Raw genomic sequence first — 15,114 nt, forward strand, 5'->3', positions numbered from 1 at the left:
GTTATAAAATAATTCCAAATTACATAATTATTTTTTATCTTCCAGGAATCCCCTTCCGGTCGAAGGAAAGCTCTTGCTACTAGCAGCATCAATATGAAACAGTATGCAAGTCCTATGCCAACTCAGACTGATGTCAAGTTAAAGTTCAAGCCATTATCTAAAAAAGTTATATCCGCCACTCTTCAGTTTTCATTATCTTGCATTTTCCTTAGGGAAGGAAAAGCCACGTAAGTTTCTTTTGTCAAACAAGCTGCTTCACATTATGTTTCAAAATATCATAGGTAAATAGCTTTTGACTCAGTAGACCAGCAAGAGTTGAACATCTTATAGCATACTGGTCATTCTTGCCATTCTTTGTTTTAGAGGCTGAATTAAATGAACTCCTTGTTATTTATAAATAGTCTCTTTTGACTTCAGAGAATGAACAATAATATAAAAGTGATCACATGTGGTTTCAGATTTTAAATTATATATTGTAGGGTATTAGAAATGTTTTATATTTCAGTGTCTTCAGTGTAGTAGTCTGAAGTATAGACAGTTTAATTTGTAGAGCTATTTGATGCATCTGAGATATGAGAGGAACTCAAAATGAAAATTTTAGGATAAGAGGGTGAAAGAACTGAGGGAACTTTTGTCAGTTCATATTCCTTGGCTCAGCCCTCCAAAAATTGTACAGGAAAGTATAGTTAGATAAGCAATTTACTATAATCATTGTGCTTTTCAAAAAAAATCACTTCTTAAGCACTGAATAAGCATTGCACAAAGATTTCTAGACTCAATTCTAGTCTCTTAAAAGAGTAAAATTCTAACTGGGTAAAATGAGGTGACCACACCTAGAGCAGGGAGAAAAAAATAACGTTCACCCTGGTTATTGCATACTAATAAGTCAGGGGGAAGTGCGTATTACGAGTATTGGGAAAGGGTTAGTACCTAAGTGGAGTGAAAGATGAATGGACAGGAGAAATGGAAATTCTATGCCTAGACTTAAAAGATGAAGGGAAGAAGGCAGTTATGAACATTTCAGTCCAATCTAACAGTTCTGGACATATTTGATGTAGTGGAATGTAGTTACTATAATTGGCCATGTCTACGTGACTGATTAGACTGGATTCTGTGTGTCAGTCAAAATGAGATGTTTGGCACTCATCTAAATGGCAGCAAATGACTTGGCAGATAACAGTAAGCCTCCTCTCTGGGAAATTAGGTTGTAAGTGAGTGTGGTAGGGAGACAGTGCAGAATGGAAGCATCTCAGGACCTTAAGTTGTAGACTTAACTACTGAGAATCTAAAAATAAAGACCTTACCTTGAAATGTAAGCCAAATGAAAGGAAAGGAAACACAGAAGAGAAAAAACAAATTCAGAGAAGATCCTTTGAGGGTGGACTTCCTTCCACTGGGCAGAAGCTGTAAGTGAATCAGCACCATTCATAGGAGTCTGGGTGAGAGGAAATTCAACCAAACCAAATGTCTCAATTTGAATTGGATAGGAATTTTCTCAGAACATCCTAAACTCCCTCTCTGCCTCCTCCTTTGCCTTGTTACCTACCCCAAAGAACAATGTTCGTGGTTAAAATATGAGAAAATTATGGTGATAAAATTAAGCTGGTTAAAATTTTAAGAATGATACATTTTGGAATTATCTCCCATTGATAAGTGAGCAATTTATAAGGCATTCATGTAAGGTAATACAGCTTTTTTTGGTTCATACAGACTTTGTATCACTAAATTTATTTAAAAAGGGGTAAATGATTTTGTTAACTCTAAGCTTTTATGAAATAAAATGCAAAGAATTTCAAAAACAAGTTTAGTCTGAAAATCTTACCATATTTATAAGATAAGTGACTATTAACAAGCATTATAATACAAAAGAAACAATATTTTAATTTGGCTTTCTAAATTTGGAGGAAGTATACCAAAATAGAAATTAATTTCTATATAACATTAGAAATATGTTTCATTCACTGTAGTTTATATGAAATTTAAGGTGAAAATAATAAAAAAATGATTTGACTTTTAGAGTATTTATGGGAAACTTTATTAATGTGTATTTAAAATGCTTAAAGATAAAAAAAGTTTCTATTTTATTAAATGCATGGTATTTAAACCGACAATCAGCCAAGCTCATTTTTAATCTTATAATTCTTTAAAAGACTAGACTTTGTTTTTAAGATGCTTTTTCTACTACAGTAGTTCCTTAACTGTTGGGAGATTATAGCCCCCTTGGAAAAAAAAATACACATTTATCCAAGATTTAAATATGATTTACAGGGGTCTACAACTTTCTTTCCCTCCTACCCACAAACCCAAATGGGTTTATGGACTTCATATTAAAAATTTCTGTTCTAATTCCTCTTGGTAGTTTGAATATTTTAAAGTCTAGATTTCACCTGATTTGCAAACTGTCTTACTGTTTTGTAAAACAAGTTTTTGTTTCCTGACTTCATGCTCAGGAAACAGTACTTTAATTCCATGAAGAAAGCTTTTATCTCTCGTAGATCTTCAGCACAGAATTGAACTAACTCCTAACCAGTTAGTTTTTAATCTTGTTTGATTTTTACTAATTAAACATGCCATTTAAAAATTAATGAATATTTAGATTTTTCAGCATTCTTGTACAACTGTTCAGAAAGACTTATTGACATATCTTATAGAAAGGAATATATTAATATTCTGTTAAGCAGTGATCATTTTTCAAACAATGTCATTTAATAAACTGTATTATATTTTGAATCACTGATGTAGAGATGAGGACATGCAAAGTTTGGCTAGTTTGATGAGTATGAAGCAGGCTGACATTGGCAATTTAGATGACTTTGAAGAAGATAATGAAGATGATGATGAGAATCGAGTGAACCAAGAGGAAAAGGCAGCAAAAATTACAGGTTGGTTTTATTAGCATTAAACTGAGTTTATTTTATTTTTTTTGCAGAGTTCAAAAACTCGTTCTCATTTCCCAGGAAAAAACAATTCCACTAATAAAGTGTATTTTCCTTTAAGCCTTTCTAATAAAATATGCCATTTAATTCTCTGAAAACTTTGCATGCTGATTATAATAACAGATTTTAGTAGTTTGAAATCAAGTACAAGATTGGTCAAAGAGCATAAAACTTTTTGAACTATAGTAAAAACAATCTAAATATGGTCATATATCTTTTGTCATTGTGTGAAATCTCTGTAAGTAAAGATCTGCTTTAAAAGGATGATAGGACAAAATAAGGACATACACTAGCTAGCTTCTACTATTTTATGTTCATTTATTGACAGGAATTATGGACATTCTGTGTTTTAAATTTGTATGTATCTTATATATCCTTTTATCTAGAAGCTTCCATGCAGCTATCTCTTCTGGCTGGGTTGAGCAAACTACTAAGATGTCAAGTGTTTGAACTTCTTTTGTTAATTGACAATTTAACAAAAATAAATATTTATTGACAATTTGGCTATCACACTTAAGGAATTATAACGAAAAGCAAGCACTATTTACATATTCCTTTTAGTTAATTTATTGCTCTAATTTCTGGATTAATTTCCCTTAACTGCTATCATCTATTTACCTCTTAGGGATTTTTCCAAACTAAACCTATCACTTACAGGCATAGCTTATTGAACTTTGCTTTATCGTGCTTTGCAGATACTGTGTTTTTTACAAATCGAAGGTTTGTGGTAGCCCTGTGTCGAGCAAGTCTATCAGCACCATTTTTCCAACAACATATTCTTACTTGGTGTCTCTGTGCCACGTTTTGGTAATTTTTGTAATACTTCAGCCTTTTTCATTATTACAATATCTGTTATGGTGATATGTGATCAGTGATCTTTGATGTTACTATTGTAATTATTTTGGAGCACCATGAGCCGAACCTGTGTTGAGCAATGTTGAGTGGTGTTCTGACTGTTCCACAGACCAGCTGTTTTTGTTTCTTGAGTCTCTTCCTTTCCTTGGGCCTCCTTATTCCCTGAGACACAACAATATTGAAGTTAAGTCAATTAGTAACCCTACAGTGGCCTCTAGGCGTTCTAGTGAAAGGAAGAGTGGCACGTCTCTCACTTTAAAGGAAAAGTTAGAAATGATTAAGCTTAGTGAGGAAGGCATGTTGAAAGCAGAGACAGGCTGATAGCTAGGCGTCTTGTGCCAAATAGTTAGCCAAGTTGTGAATGCAAAGAAGAGTCCTTGAGGGAGACTAAAAGTGCTACCCCAGTGAACACACGAATGATAAGAAAAGGGCCTTATTGCTGATGTAGAGAAAGTTTTAGTGGTCTGGATAGATCAAACCAGCACAACGTTCCCTTCAGCCAAAGCCTAATCCAGAGAAAGGCCCTAACTCTCTTCAATTCTATGAAGGTTGAGAGAGGTGAGGAAGCTGTGGAAGAAAAGTCTGAAGCTAGCAGAGAGGTTGGTTCTTGAGGTTTAAGGAAAGAAGCTGTCTTCGTGATATTAAAGTGCAAGGCGAAGCAGCAAGTGCTGATGTAGAAGCCGCAGCAAGTGATCTAGAAGATCTAGCTAAGATCGTGGATGAAGGTGGCTGCACTCAACAACAGATTTTCCATGCAGACAAAGCAGCCTTCTATTAGAAGAAGATGCCACGTAGGACTTTCATAGCTAGAGAGAAGTCAACGCGTGGCTTCGAAGCTTCAGAGGACAGGCTGACTCTTGTTAGGCGTTAGTGTAACTGATGACTTTAAGTTGAAGCCGGTGTTCATTTACCATTCTGAGAATCCTAGGGCCCTTAAGAATTATGCTAAATCTACTCTGCCTGTGCTCTATAAATGCAACAAAAAGCCTAGATGACAGCACACCTCTTTACATCATGGCTTACTGAATATTTTAAGCTCACTGTTGAGAACTACTGTTCAGAAAAAAAGATTCCATTCAAAATATTACTGCTCATTGACGATACACCTGATCACCCAAAAGCTCTGGTGGGGATGGACAAGGAGATGAGTGTTGCTTCTGCAGCTCATGGATCAAGGAGTAATTTTTACTTTCAAGTCTTATTATTTAAGAAATATATTCTGTTAAGATTTGGCTGCCATAGATGGTGATTCCTCTGATGGATCTGGGCAAAGTAAATTTAAAACCATCTGGAAAGGATTCACCATTCTAGACGCCATTAAGAACATTTGAGATTCGTGGGAGGAGGTCAAAATATCAACATTAACAGGAGTTTGACCAAAGAGTCGACTCCAACCCTCGTGGCTGACTTTCAGGGGCTCAAGACTTTGGTGGAGGAAATAACTACGGATGTGGTGGAAATCGCAAGAGAACTAGAATTAGAAGAGGAGCTTGAAGGTGTGACTGAACTGCTGCAATCTCATGATAAAACTTGAATGGATGAGGAGTTGCTTCTTATGGATAAGCAAAGAAAGTGGTTTCTTGAGATAGAATCTACTTCTGGTGAATATGCTGTGAACACTGAAATGACAACAAAGGAGTAAGAATATTACAGCAACACAGTTGATAAAGCAGGGGCAGGGTCTGAAAGGACTGACTCCAATTTTGAAGGAATTTCTACTGTGGGTAAGATGCTATCAAATAGCATTACATGCTATAGAGAAACCTTTTATGAAACAAAAAGTCAATCGATGCAGCAGTAGGAGTTGAATAGTCAGACTTTATAAAGTATCTTCTTCCATTTTATTCTCCAATAGTTTTAAACCCTATTGTGACTCAAGGTAACGTAACAAATTTCTCATTAGGTAGAATTCACTCATAAATTAGATCCTTTACCTCCCACTACTAGTCATTGTAACTTTGTAATTTTTAGGAAAAATATAATGGAGTGGAGGATCAGTGTTAAGTGATTACCAGTCTCATGACTGATTTTTTCATTACTAGTTGTGTATTGTTAAAAATTTGCAAATGGTTTATTTTTGACTTTGAAAATATAAAATATTAATAATACCAGCTAATATTAAGCAGTATGAAGGCATTTGAATACATTATGAATTAATTCTAATAGCCTAACGATATTATTAATATCCATATTTTAACACATACATTAGTATTATTTATTTGTTCTATATTCCCAGATGTGCAATTACTAGTTGGAAAAATTTTTAAATAATGCTCTAAGACTTGTAATTTTCTTTATATAGCTAAGACATTTTATTTATATTCTTAAATGTAATCTCACTGAGAGTAGAAATCATTTATTAAACATCTTATATAATTAGCACTATAGAGCATATTGAAGAAATATTAGACTTTTTCCTTCCTTTCAAAACATTAATACTGTTCCACAGTTTTAGGTACAGTGTGGGCATTTATTTAAATACTATGAAGATTATGCTGTTACATGACTGAATTACTTTTCTGAATGTTTAGAATACTTCCTCCCCATCATCATGCTTTTAGTGATATCTAAAAACCACTGATGATCGTTTCCTCATGAACTAACCCAAAGTAATTTCTTCTTTCCATTCTCTTCACTAATGACAAATCGTTCTTCCTTTCATAGTTTCCCCTATTTATCTTTAGCTTAATAAATCCTTACTTTAGTCCTAGAACTTCTGCTTCTAGAACTTTCATTCATATTAACAGAATGAAAAGTTGATTTTGATTATCTATACAAATGCTCCCTTTATTTGATATGTGAATAAATGTTAATCCAAATCATAAAAAAGCAACCTTGAAAGAAATACTATTTATCAATTTAATAAACATTTATCAAGTATTTATTACATGCCTGTGCTACTACTTGCTCTCATGGCTTTATATTTTAATGGGACAGATAGACAAGTAATATATGATACATGATAAATATACACTATAATATAAATATTGATTGAGATGGCTTCACAGGCTATGGGAAGCTAGAAGAGAGCCATCTAACTCAACCATAGGTTAGAAGGGTTTCCTGGATTTTTATCTACATTTGAGCTAACACAAGACAAATAGATTTATTATTTTTATTAAAACAATAAAAGGGGCTGGACATGGTGGCTCCCACTTGTAATCCTAGCACTTAGGGAGGCTAAGGTGGGAGGATTGCTTGAGGCCAGGAATTTGAGACCAGCCTGAACAAGAGTGAGACCCCCATTTCTACAAAAAACAGAAAAATTAGCCGGGGATGGTGGTACGCACCTATAGTCCCAGGTACTCTGGAGGCTGAGGCGAGAGGATTGCACAAGCTCAGAAGTTTGAGGTTGCAGTGAGCTGTCATGACGCCACTGCACTGTAGCGTAGGAGACAGAGTAAGACCTTGTCTCAAAAAAAAAAAAAAAAAGGAAATGGATGGCATTCCTTCAGGACAACAGGGAAGCAAAGAGAACATGACATACTTAGAAAATGCAAGTTGTTTGGTGTTTAAGATGCCAAGGATAGGAAATAGAATGAGATGAGGCTGGCAATATCCATAAAAGTTATTGTGACCAAACTAAAGAATGTGAACTTTACTCTGAGAGCTATGGGAATCCATTGAAAGATCAAATCTATATTTTAGGAACATTGTTCCTGCAGCAACGTGGTGGCAACATTTGAAAAAAACAGGATAGGAAGCAAGACAAATATGACTACTCTGTAACAGAAGGCACTCAATATATATTTGTTAATTAAATAATAAATTAAGATTTGATGGTTAATTTGACACGAGATAGGGAAAGGAATCCAGGATAGATAAGTGTCATATTTGTGTGTTAGGTGATTATGTAGAGAGTAGTTCTACTGCAATGAGGGATATTTAGTTCGGGATAGTCTATGACACTTGCCATGCAAATACTTCAATTGACAGTTGTTATGTGGGTCTGAGCCTAAAATACATAATTTTGTTATTTATTTCTCCTTCAAAAGAAGTACTTTTCTGTTTCTCCCAAATTTTCTATAATAAGTATGTTTATAATCAGAAAAAGTTAACTTAAAAGAAGATTTATAACAAAAATTTATTCCTGGATTTTTTTTCAATAGGAAGCTTTCCAAGTAATATACTACTATGACCCAAAAAAATTCCCCAACCCAATATATTTATATAATATTTTACTACTTAATAAAGCCTTGTTTCACAGAAAGTTTACACATTTGGAAAATGGTAACAATGCTATGTAATAGTGCAATCAAATATAACACACTACTACTCAAATTGAGCAATACACTTACAGTGAAGAACATTTATTGCAACAGTGTGTCATTTTGGCCTTGCTTCGCATTGATGAGAATAAGAGGAGAAACTAAATTAGGGGCAGGCAATCGAAGCAAAGGGTCAAGTAATTTGAGACTCTTTTTTGCTGTTAGGAAGGCAAAAGAAGATCGAAATTGACCACTGGAGATTATCACATTGAAGAAAAAATGGGGGATGGGGTGGTGGCATAAAGAGTAGGTGGCTTTTTCCTTTTAAGAAAGTCTGTAGTTGAGTTAAATGAAAAAAATAAACTTCCTAGAGCTAGAACATACCTGCAAATCTTGTGGCATTCTCATTCTTCTCTAAAAAAAAAAAAAAAAAAAAAAATTCTATACAGGTTCATCTATCTTATACTAAAATAGTAACACTTCAACTTCCTGGCAGAGATCAAGGTCGAAAAGATGTCATTTTTCTCACATGTTTATGCCCCAAAATATTTGATTTATGGATACATCTAACAGGTTTAAGGTGAGTTTCAATACTGTAGCAGATCATAATGGGAAAGAGATGAGCTGCTTCAGGCAGGAAAGTAGACACTGAGTATTTGCTCTCCCTGCATCTTTAACCATTCTCTCTCCAATTGTTTCTTCCCAGTGGCTTATTAATATGATAAAGTTGCTCCCAAATTAAAAACCAAAATTCCCTAAACCACCAATTGGCCAGTCCCTCTTAATCTTATGTAAGAAACATAATAATCTATAATTTCTTACCTACCTTCAACTCACTACAATCTGTTTTTTTTTTGGAGACAGAGTCTCACTCTGTTGCCCGGGCTAGAGTGCCATGGCGTCAGCCTAGCTCACGGCAACCTCAAACTCCTGGGCTCAAGCGATCCTCCTGCCTCAGCCTCCCAAGTAGCTGGGACTACAGGCATGTGACACCATGCCCGGCTAATTTTTTCTATATATTTTTAGTTGTCCGATTAATTTGTTTCTATTTCAACAGAGACGGGGTCTCGCTCTTGTTCAGGCTGGTTTCGAACTCCTGAGCTCAAACAATCCGCCCGCCTCGGCCTCCCAGAATGCTAGGATTACAGGTGTGAGCCACCGCGCCCGGCCTACAATCTGTTTTTATCCTCGTGTTTATCCATCCCTGTTACTGACTGCACATTTATTGAAACCACTCCGAGGTCACCAGTGTATATTCCTTTTTTTTTGAGAAAAGGTCTTGTTCTGTCACCTGGGCTAGAGTGCAGTGACATAATCATAGCTCACTGCGACCTCAAACTCCTGGGCTCACATGATCCTACTGCCTCAGCCTCCCAAGTAGCTGGGACTACAGGCATGTGCCATCATGCTCTGCTAATTTTTCTATTTTTTGTAGACACGGGGTCTCACTCATGCTCAGACTGGTAACCAACATATATTCTAATTGGCAATTGTACTGGATACTTTTTAGTTCTTATCATATTTGACTTCTGTGAGAATAAACATAATTAACCATACCCTCCTTAAAATTCCTTCTGCCTCTTCTAGGACACTAGTATCCCCTTATTCTCCTCCTGTCTCTTTGATAGCTCTGTTGTGGTCTGTCTCTTAATAACCACTCTTCTCTCTGCCTAGGATCCCATTGTAGGCCCCATTCTTTTTTTTCTCTAAATCTCTCTTCCTGGAAGAATTCATCTATTCTCTTGACTTAAGCACACATACAAATTAAGGTAATTCTGAAATATATACTGAGTGCTAGACTTGAATTTCCAATTGTCTTGTGGTCATTTCTACCTTCATGACCCCAGACATTCCCCTCACACACTTAACGTGTAAAATAATGGAATTCAACAGCTATGCATCTATGTCATGTTCATTTTGTATCTCTAGCAGTTTTTAGCACATATCTGGTACTTAATGTATGTTGTAAATGAATAAATTAACTGAATGAGAGTCATAATACTTGGCATCATGTTTATAAAGGCAGAATAATATAAAATTTATTTTTTAATTATAGAAATAGTACATTTTGTGCATCTATGTATTTATATGTCCATGTATATATGCATGTATCTATCTGTAATGTTTCATTTATCTATAGAAATGCTATAGTTTAAGCTACCACCCCCAAAACTGGTGGCTTAAAACAATAACTTATTATTTCTCACGGTTCTGTGGGTTGACTGGACTCAGCTGGGTAGTTCACTGCAGTTAAATGGCAGCTGGGACTGAAGTCATCTGAAAGCCTGACACAACCAAATGTCCAAATGGCTTCTTCATTCACATGTTTGGTATTTCAGCTGGAAAGACTAGAACAAGTGGGGGCTGGCCAGGCATCCCTCTCTCTCCAAGTGACCTGTCCACATGGCCAGTTTGGGTTTCCTCTCAGCATAGCAGTCTAAGGTAGTTGGACTTTTTACATGGCAGTTGGTTTCCCCCGAGCATGCATTATAAGAGGTCCAAAAAGAAGCTACAAGGCATCTTATAACTTAGATTTAAAAGTTACACAGTCACTTTCACTACACTCTATTGGTTAATAGTGATTTACACAGCTGGCCCAGAAGTAAGGGAAGGGACTACAAAAGAGCACAAATATTGGGAGGCACAGTTGATTAGGGGACAGTCTTTGGAGACGAGACTAGCTATAATACACAGTAGATCAATGAATCAGAAAGTTAGAAATCATTCATTTTCTTACTAATCTAACATATTTACTACAATTTTTAGATGTTGTCTTCCAGTATTTTACTTATGCACACGCCTAAAAGGCACAAATCTTAAATTTTACAATTCAGTGAATTTTGACAAATGTGTACACCCGTGTGACCCAAGATGCAGAACATTATCATCATACCCCAAAGTTCTCTCTTGCCTCTTTCAGTCCATCCCCAGCCCCACAGGCTATCATTATTTTAATGTTTTTTACATAAGATTAGTTTTGCCTTTTTTTAAACTATCACATAAATAAAATCACGTAATATGTACTCTTTTATGTAAGACCTTTTTCACTCAGCATCATGTTTTGAGATACATCTATGTTGTAGTGCATATCAGTAGTTCATTTTTATTGTTGAATAGTATTCCATTCATGAACATACTACAGTTCGTCTAGCCATTCTCCTGTTAGTATACACTTGACATGTTTCCAGTTTGGGGCTCTTATGAATAAAATTGCTATGAACATCTTTGTGCAAGTCTTTTTGTAGACATATCCTTTCTTTGGGATAAATACCAAGGAGTGGAATTGCTGGGTTAGAGGATAGATATATGTTTGGTGTTATAGGAAACTCCCCAAGTTATTGTACCATTATACACTCTGTCAACAACAGATGAGAGTTTCAGTTGGTCCATGTCCTTGCTAACATTTAGTATTATCAGTCTTTTAAATTTTAACTATTCTACTGGGTATGGAGTTGTATCTCACTGTTATTTTAATTTGCAGTTCCCTAATACCAAGTGACATCTTTTTCATTACTTATTGGCCAGCGATGTATCTTTCTTTGTGAAGCATATGTTCAAACATTTGTCCATTTAAACAAAATAATGTCTTTTTATTATTGAGTTGTAGGACATTTAAAAAAAAATCTATTCTGGAAACAAGACCAATGTCAGACATATACTTTGTGACTATTTTCTTCTCATCTATGACTTGCTCATACATTTTCTTAGTGATCTATTTTGATGAGTATACATTTTTAATTTTGATGAAGTTTAATTTATCAAATTTTTCTTTCATGCGTATTACTTTCTGTGTCCTGTGTAAGAACCCTCTGGCTATTCTCAGGTCACAAACATATCATCCTATGTTTTTGTTTTTTTTCAGAAGCTTTACAGTTTAGCTTTTGTATTTAGGTCTATGAACTACCCTGAATTAATGTTGATGTATGTTGAGATGTAGGGATTAAGGTTCATGTTTTTCCATTTGGACATCCAGTTGTTCCAGCATCACTTATTTAAAAGAATTTCTTTTCCCCACTGAATTATAGTGGCAAAATTGTTGAAAATTAATTGACCAAATAAACCTGGGTCTCTTTCAGGACTCTGTTTGGTTCTATTGATCTATTTGTCTGTCCCGTGCTAGTATTATACTATCTTGATTATTATAGCTTTATAGTAAATCTTGATGTCAGGTAGTAATAGTATTATAATTCTGCTCTTTTTCAAGATTCTTTTGGTTACTTTGCATCCCCAAATGTATTTTAGAATCAGCTTTTCAATTTCTGTTTTTTAATAAAGCCTGCTAAGATTATGACTGGCAATGAGTTGATTTATAGACTGTTTTGGGGAGAAGTGACATCTTAACAATATTGAATTCTTCAATCTATGAATAGAAATTATCTCTCCATTTATTATAGTCTTCTTTAATTACCTTTGGTAACATATTTCACTTTTCACTTAGAGGTTTTTCACATCTTTTGTTAAATTTATATCTAAGTAGTCTGGTTTTTTTTTTTATCTCTATTGTAAATGGAATTATTTTGTTAATTTTATTTTCCAAATGTTTTTTATTCATATATAAAAATAAAGTAGATTTCTCTGTATTGATCTTATATGACTTTGCTAGGACCTCAAGTATAATGTTGAATAAAAGTGGTGATAACAAATATCCATGCCTTGTTTCAGTCTTAGAGGGAAAGTGTTTAGTGTTTCACCATTAATGATGATGTTAGCTGTAGCTTTTCATAGATGCCCTTCATCACAATGAAGAATTCTCTTCTGTTAAAACTTTGCTGAGAAACCTGGTACTCAATTTTTTCAAATGCTTTCTGCATCTGTTGAGATGCTTATGTGATTTTTCTCCTTTATTTTATTAATATGCTTAAACTAACCTTGAATTCCTAGGACAAATCCCCAGAGAACTCATTTTGGTACTTAAAATATTAATTGACTCATCCTCTAAATATTGGAAGCCTTCTAACTTCTACAGAGCTCTCACTTCTGTCTCAGCTCTGTTAGATGGATTCTTAATATCATTAGAATTCTCCCAGAGTCTTGGGGGTGGGGGGAGCTAGATAAAATTCAGTTGTCCTAAGTACAAATAAAGCAGCATTAGAGTTTAAGAGTGACACAGACAGTAGGTTGAATTTGTAGTCTGTGCCTTCTGCTACTTCTACTATTCTCTTAGTTGCCACATTTGAGTTCTAAATACCGTGAAAAATATTCCTGCTGTCTTTAGGCTCTCATCCTAGGGTCCTAGACTCCTTTAAAAAGGAAGTAACTGTGGTACCTTGTAAGCTTTTTAATTCAAGGGGTCAGGATTTCCCTACCTCTCTGCTTTTTTCCCCTATTTCCCAACCTTAATGACTAAATAACAGATACAGTTTTCCATAAATTTTCATCTTTTAAGTAGATCTCCAAAATAGGGGCCATTTTTTTTTTATTTTTTTATTTTATCGAGACCACAACAATCCTACGATTTTGTTTATGAGCATCTTAAGTACTGAAGGATAGATAGCGAGGTCAAAACCGGAAGCAAATTAATGTTTCTATTCTCTGACCATAGCCATATGTTTATTTTAAGGAACCTTCTAATAAAAAGTGGGAGACCTACTTATCCCCATTCATTGTCCTAGCAAATATGACATTTAATCTCAGTGGGCTGAGTCATACCATCATCAACTCTAGCTCCTAAAATCTGTAACTGGTATCTCCTCTACTACCATCTGTGCTGTTAGATTTTGTTCCCTGAAGGTAGCCAATATGTCACTCTCTCTTCTTTCTCCCAAATTAACTTTATCAACTATGGGGAAAAGATTAGATAAAGTTAATCTAATCTAAAGTTAATCTAACAAACACCAGGCAACACTGCTTATAGGAAAAATGATACCCAATTGATAAATTACATCTGGATGGAAGAACTCTGAATGAACTATAAACCTAGTAGAAGGCCATAGCTTTGAGCTTCTCTGAATATGGAGATTCTTGTAACTGTGCATGTCCCTCACAGAAACCTTAGAAGTGATACCCATGAAATTGTTACATAAGATACCAGCTCTTGTGTTGCATAGTGATTTTAAGCCAAGGCAATCCCTGCTCCTAACTATGTAGATGTTGTTTCTTTGTACCCAAATTGTCATTGGTCATAGGGGACAAAGAATAGCACCTGGATTGCTATGAGGACTCCAGTGAAAAAGTAATGTCCCACTGGCATGCTGTGTTTCCTGTCCAATGTGCTTGTAATGCTAAGTTTGTCCTATTCAAGTCATGTGAGTCTGAGTATCTGGCTGAGCCTAAGTAGACCAACTCCACGGTGATCTTTGCAACAAGCTTAAGAATAGCAGGTGTCTCATAATATCTAAGTTTGCCCAATAATGCTTGCTGTAAACTGCTTCAGCAGAACCTGATTTTCTACAGTGTATTCAATAGGACCTTGTCATTTATGCAAGAGTTGTTTTTCTTTTCCTTCCTGTTGGCATGTATTCAGAAATTCAATATGAATTCCAAAGATGGTCATGTTGTCCAATAGTGCTTAAACTATCGTGAAGTTGCCATATAGATGGAGGCACTGATTGTTTTGCAACCATACAGTTTCATAATTCCTACTACTAGCTGCAGTAAACTTTCTATTAAAAGACTTTATTTCTCTAACTGCAAGGTCTGTCACTCCTGATAGATTTTTTTCCAACTGTAATTCAAAAATTCCTGCCCATTTGCTGGTGCTACACTTCTGTAGAATGTATCTATACATGCAACATCAATAAAAGGTTCCTGCCTGACAGCCAGTCCTGAAATATGTTTCTTGTTAGCAGGAGATTCTGTCTCAGACAGAACAGTATGGAGATTTTTGATTAGTCCAAGTACAGGTATCATCAATTTATTCTAACATCCTAGCAAAGACGGTAAATTGTGGAAATACATTTTGTCAATTTCTGTGGATTTAACAGCAACTTTCCATAAGAAATTACTAACTAAATGCTTAACCTTAAGGTATCAACCTAAGAGGTACACCAAATTAATTGTTAACAATCTGTTCCCCTCAAGAAGTTTTGAGCTTAGCTGAGTAAATAATATACCCAATATAAATTTTACCAATATAATGGAATTGCATTTTATGCATTTATTTATATTGCAACATG

General features: G+C 35.0%; 1 protein-coding gene across 3 annotated transcripts in view; it reads left to right on the forward strand.

The window, feature by feature from the left end:
* EHBP1 (EH domain binding protein 1) overlaps positions 1 to 15,114 on the forward strand; it is a 345,442-nt gene that overhangs the window by 157,362 nt on the left and 172,966 nt on the right. For all 3 annotated transcript variants that reach the window (XM_012639212.1, XM_012639213.1, XM_012639210.1), the window contains exons 6-7: positions 46 to 227; positions 2,743 to 2,882. In XM_012639212.1, coding sequence (XP_012494666.1) covers positions 46 to 227; positions 2,743 to 2,882 — 322 coding nt within the window. The remainder of the gene's footprint in view (positions 1 to 45; positions 228 to 2,742; positions 2,883 to 15,114) is intronic.

Source organism: Propithecus coquereli, unplaced genomic scaffold (genome assembly GCF_000956105.1).
Source record: "Propithecus coquereli isolate 6110/MARCELLA unplaced genomic scaffold, Pcoq_1.0 Scaffold138, whole genome shotgun sequence".
Lineage (NCBI taxonomy): Eukaryota > Metazoa > Chordata > Mammalia > Primates > Indriidae > Propithecus > Propithecus coquereli.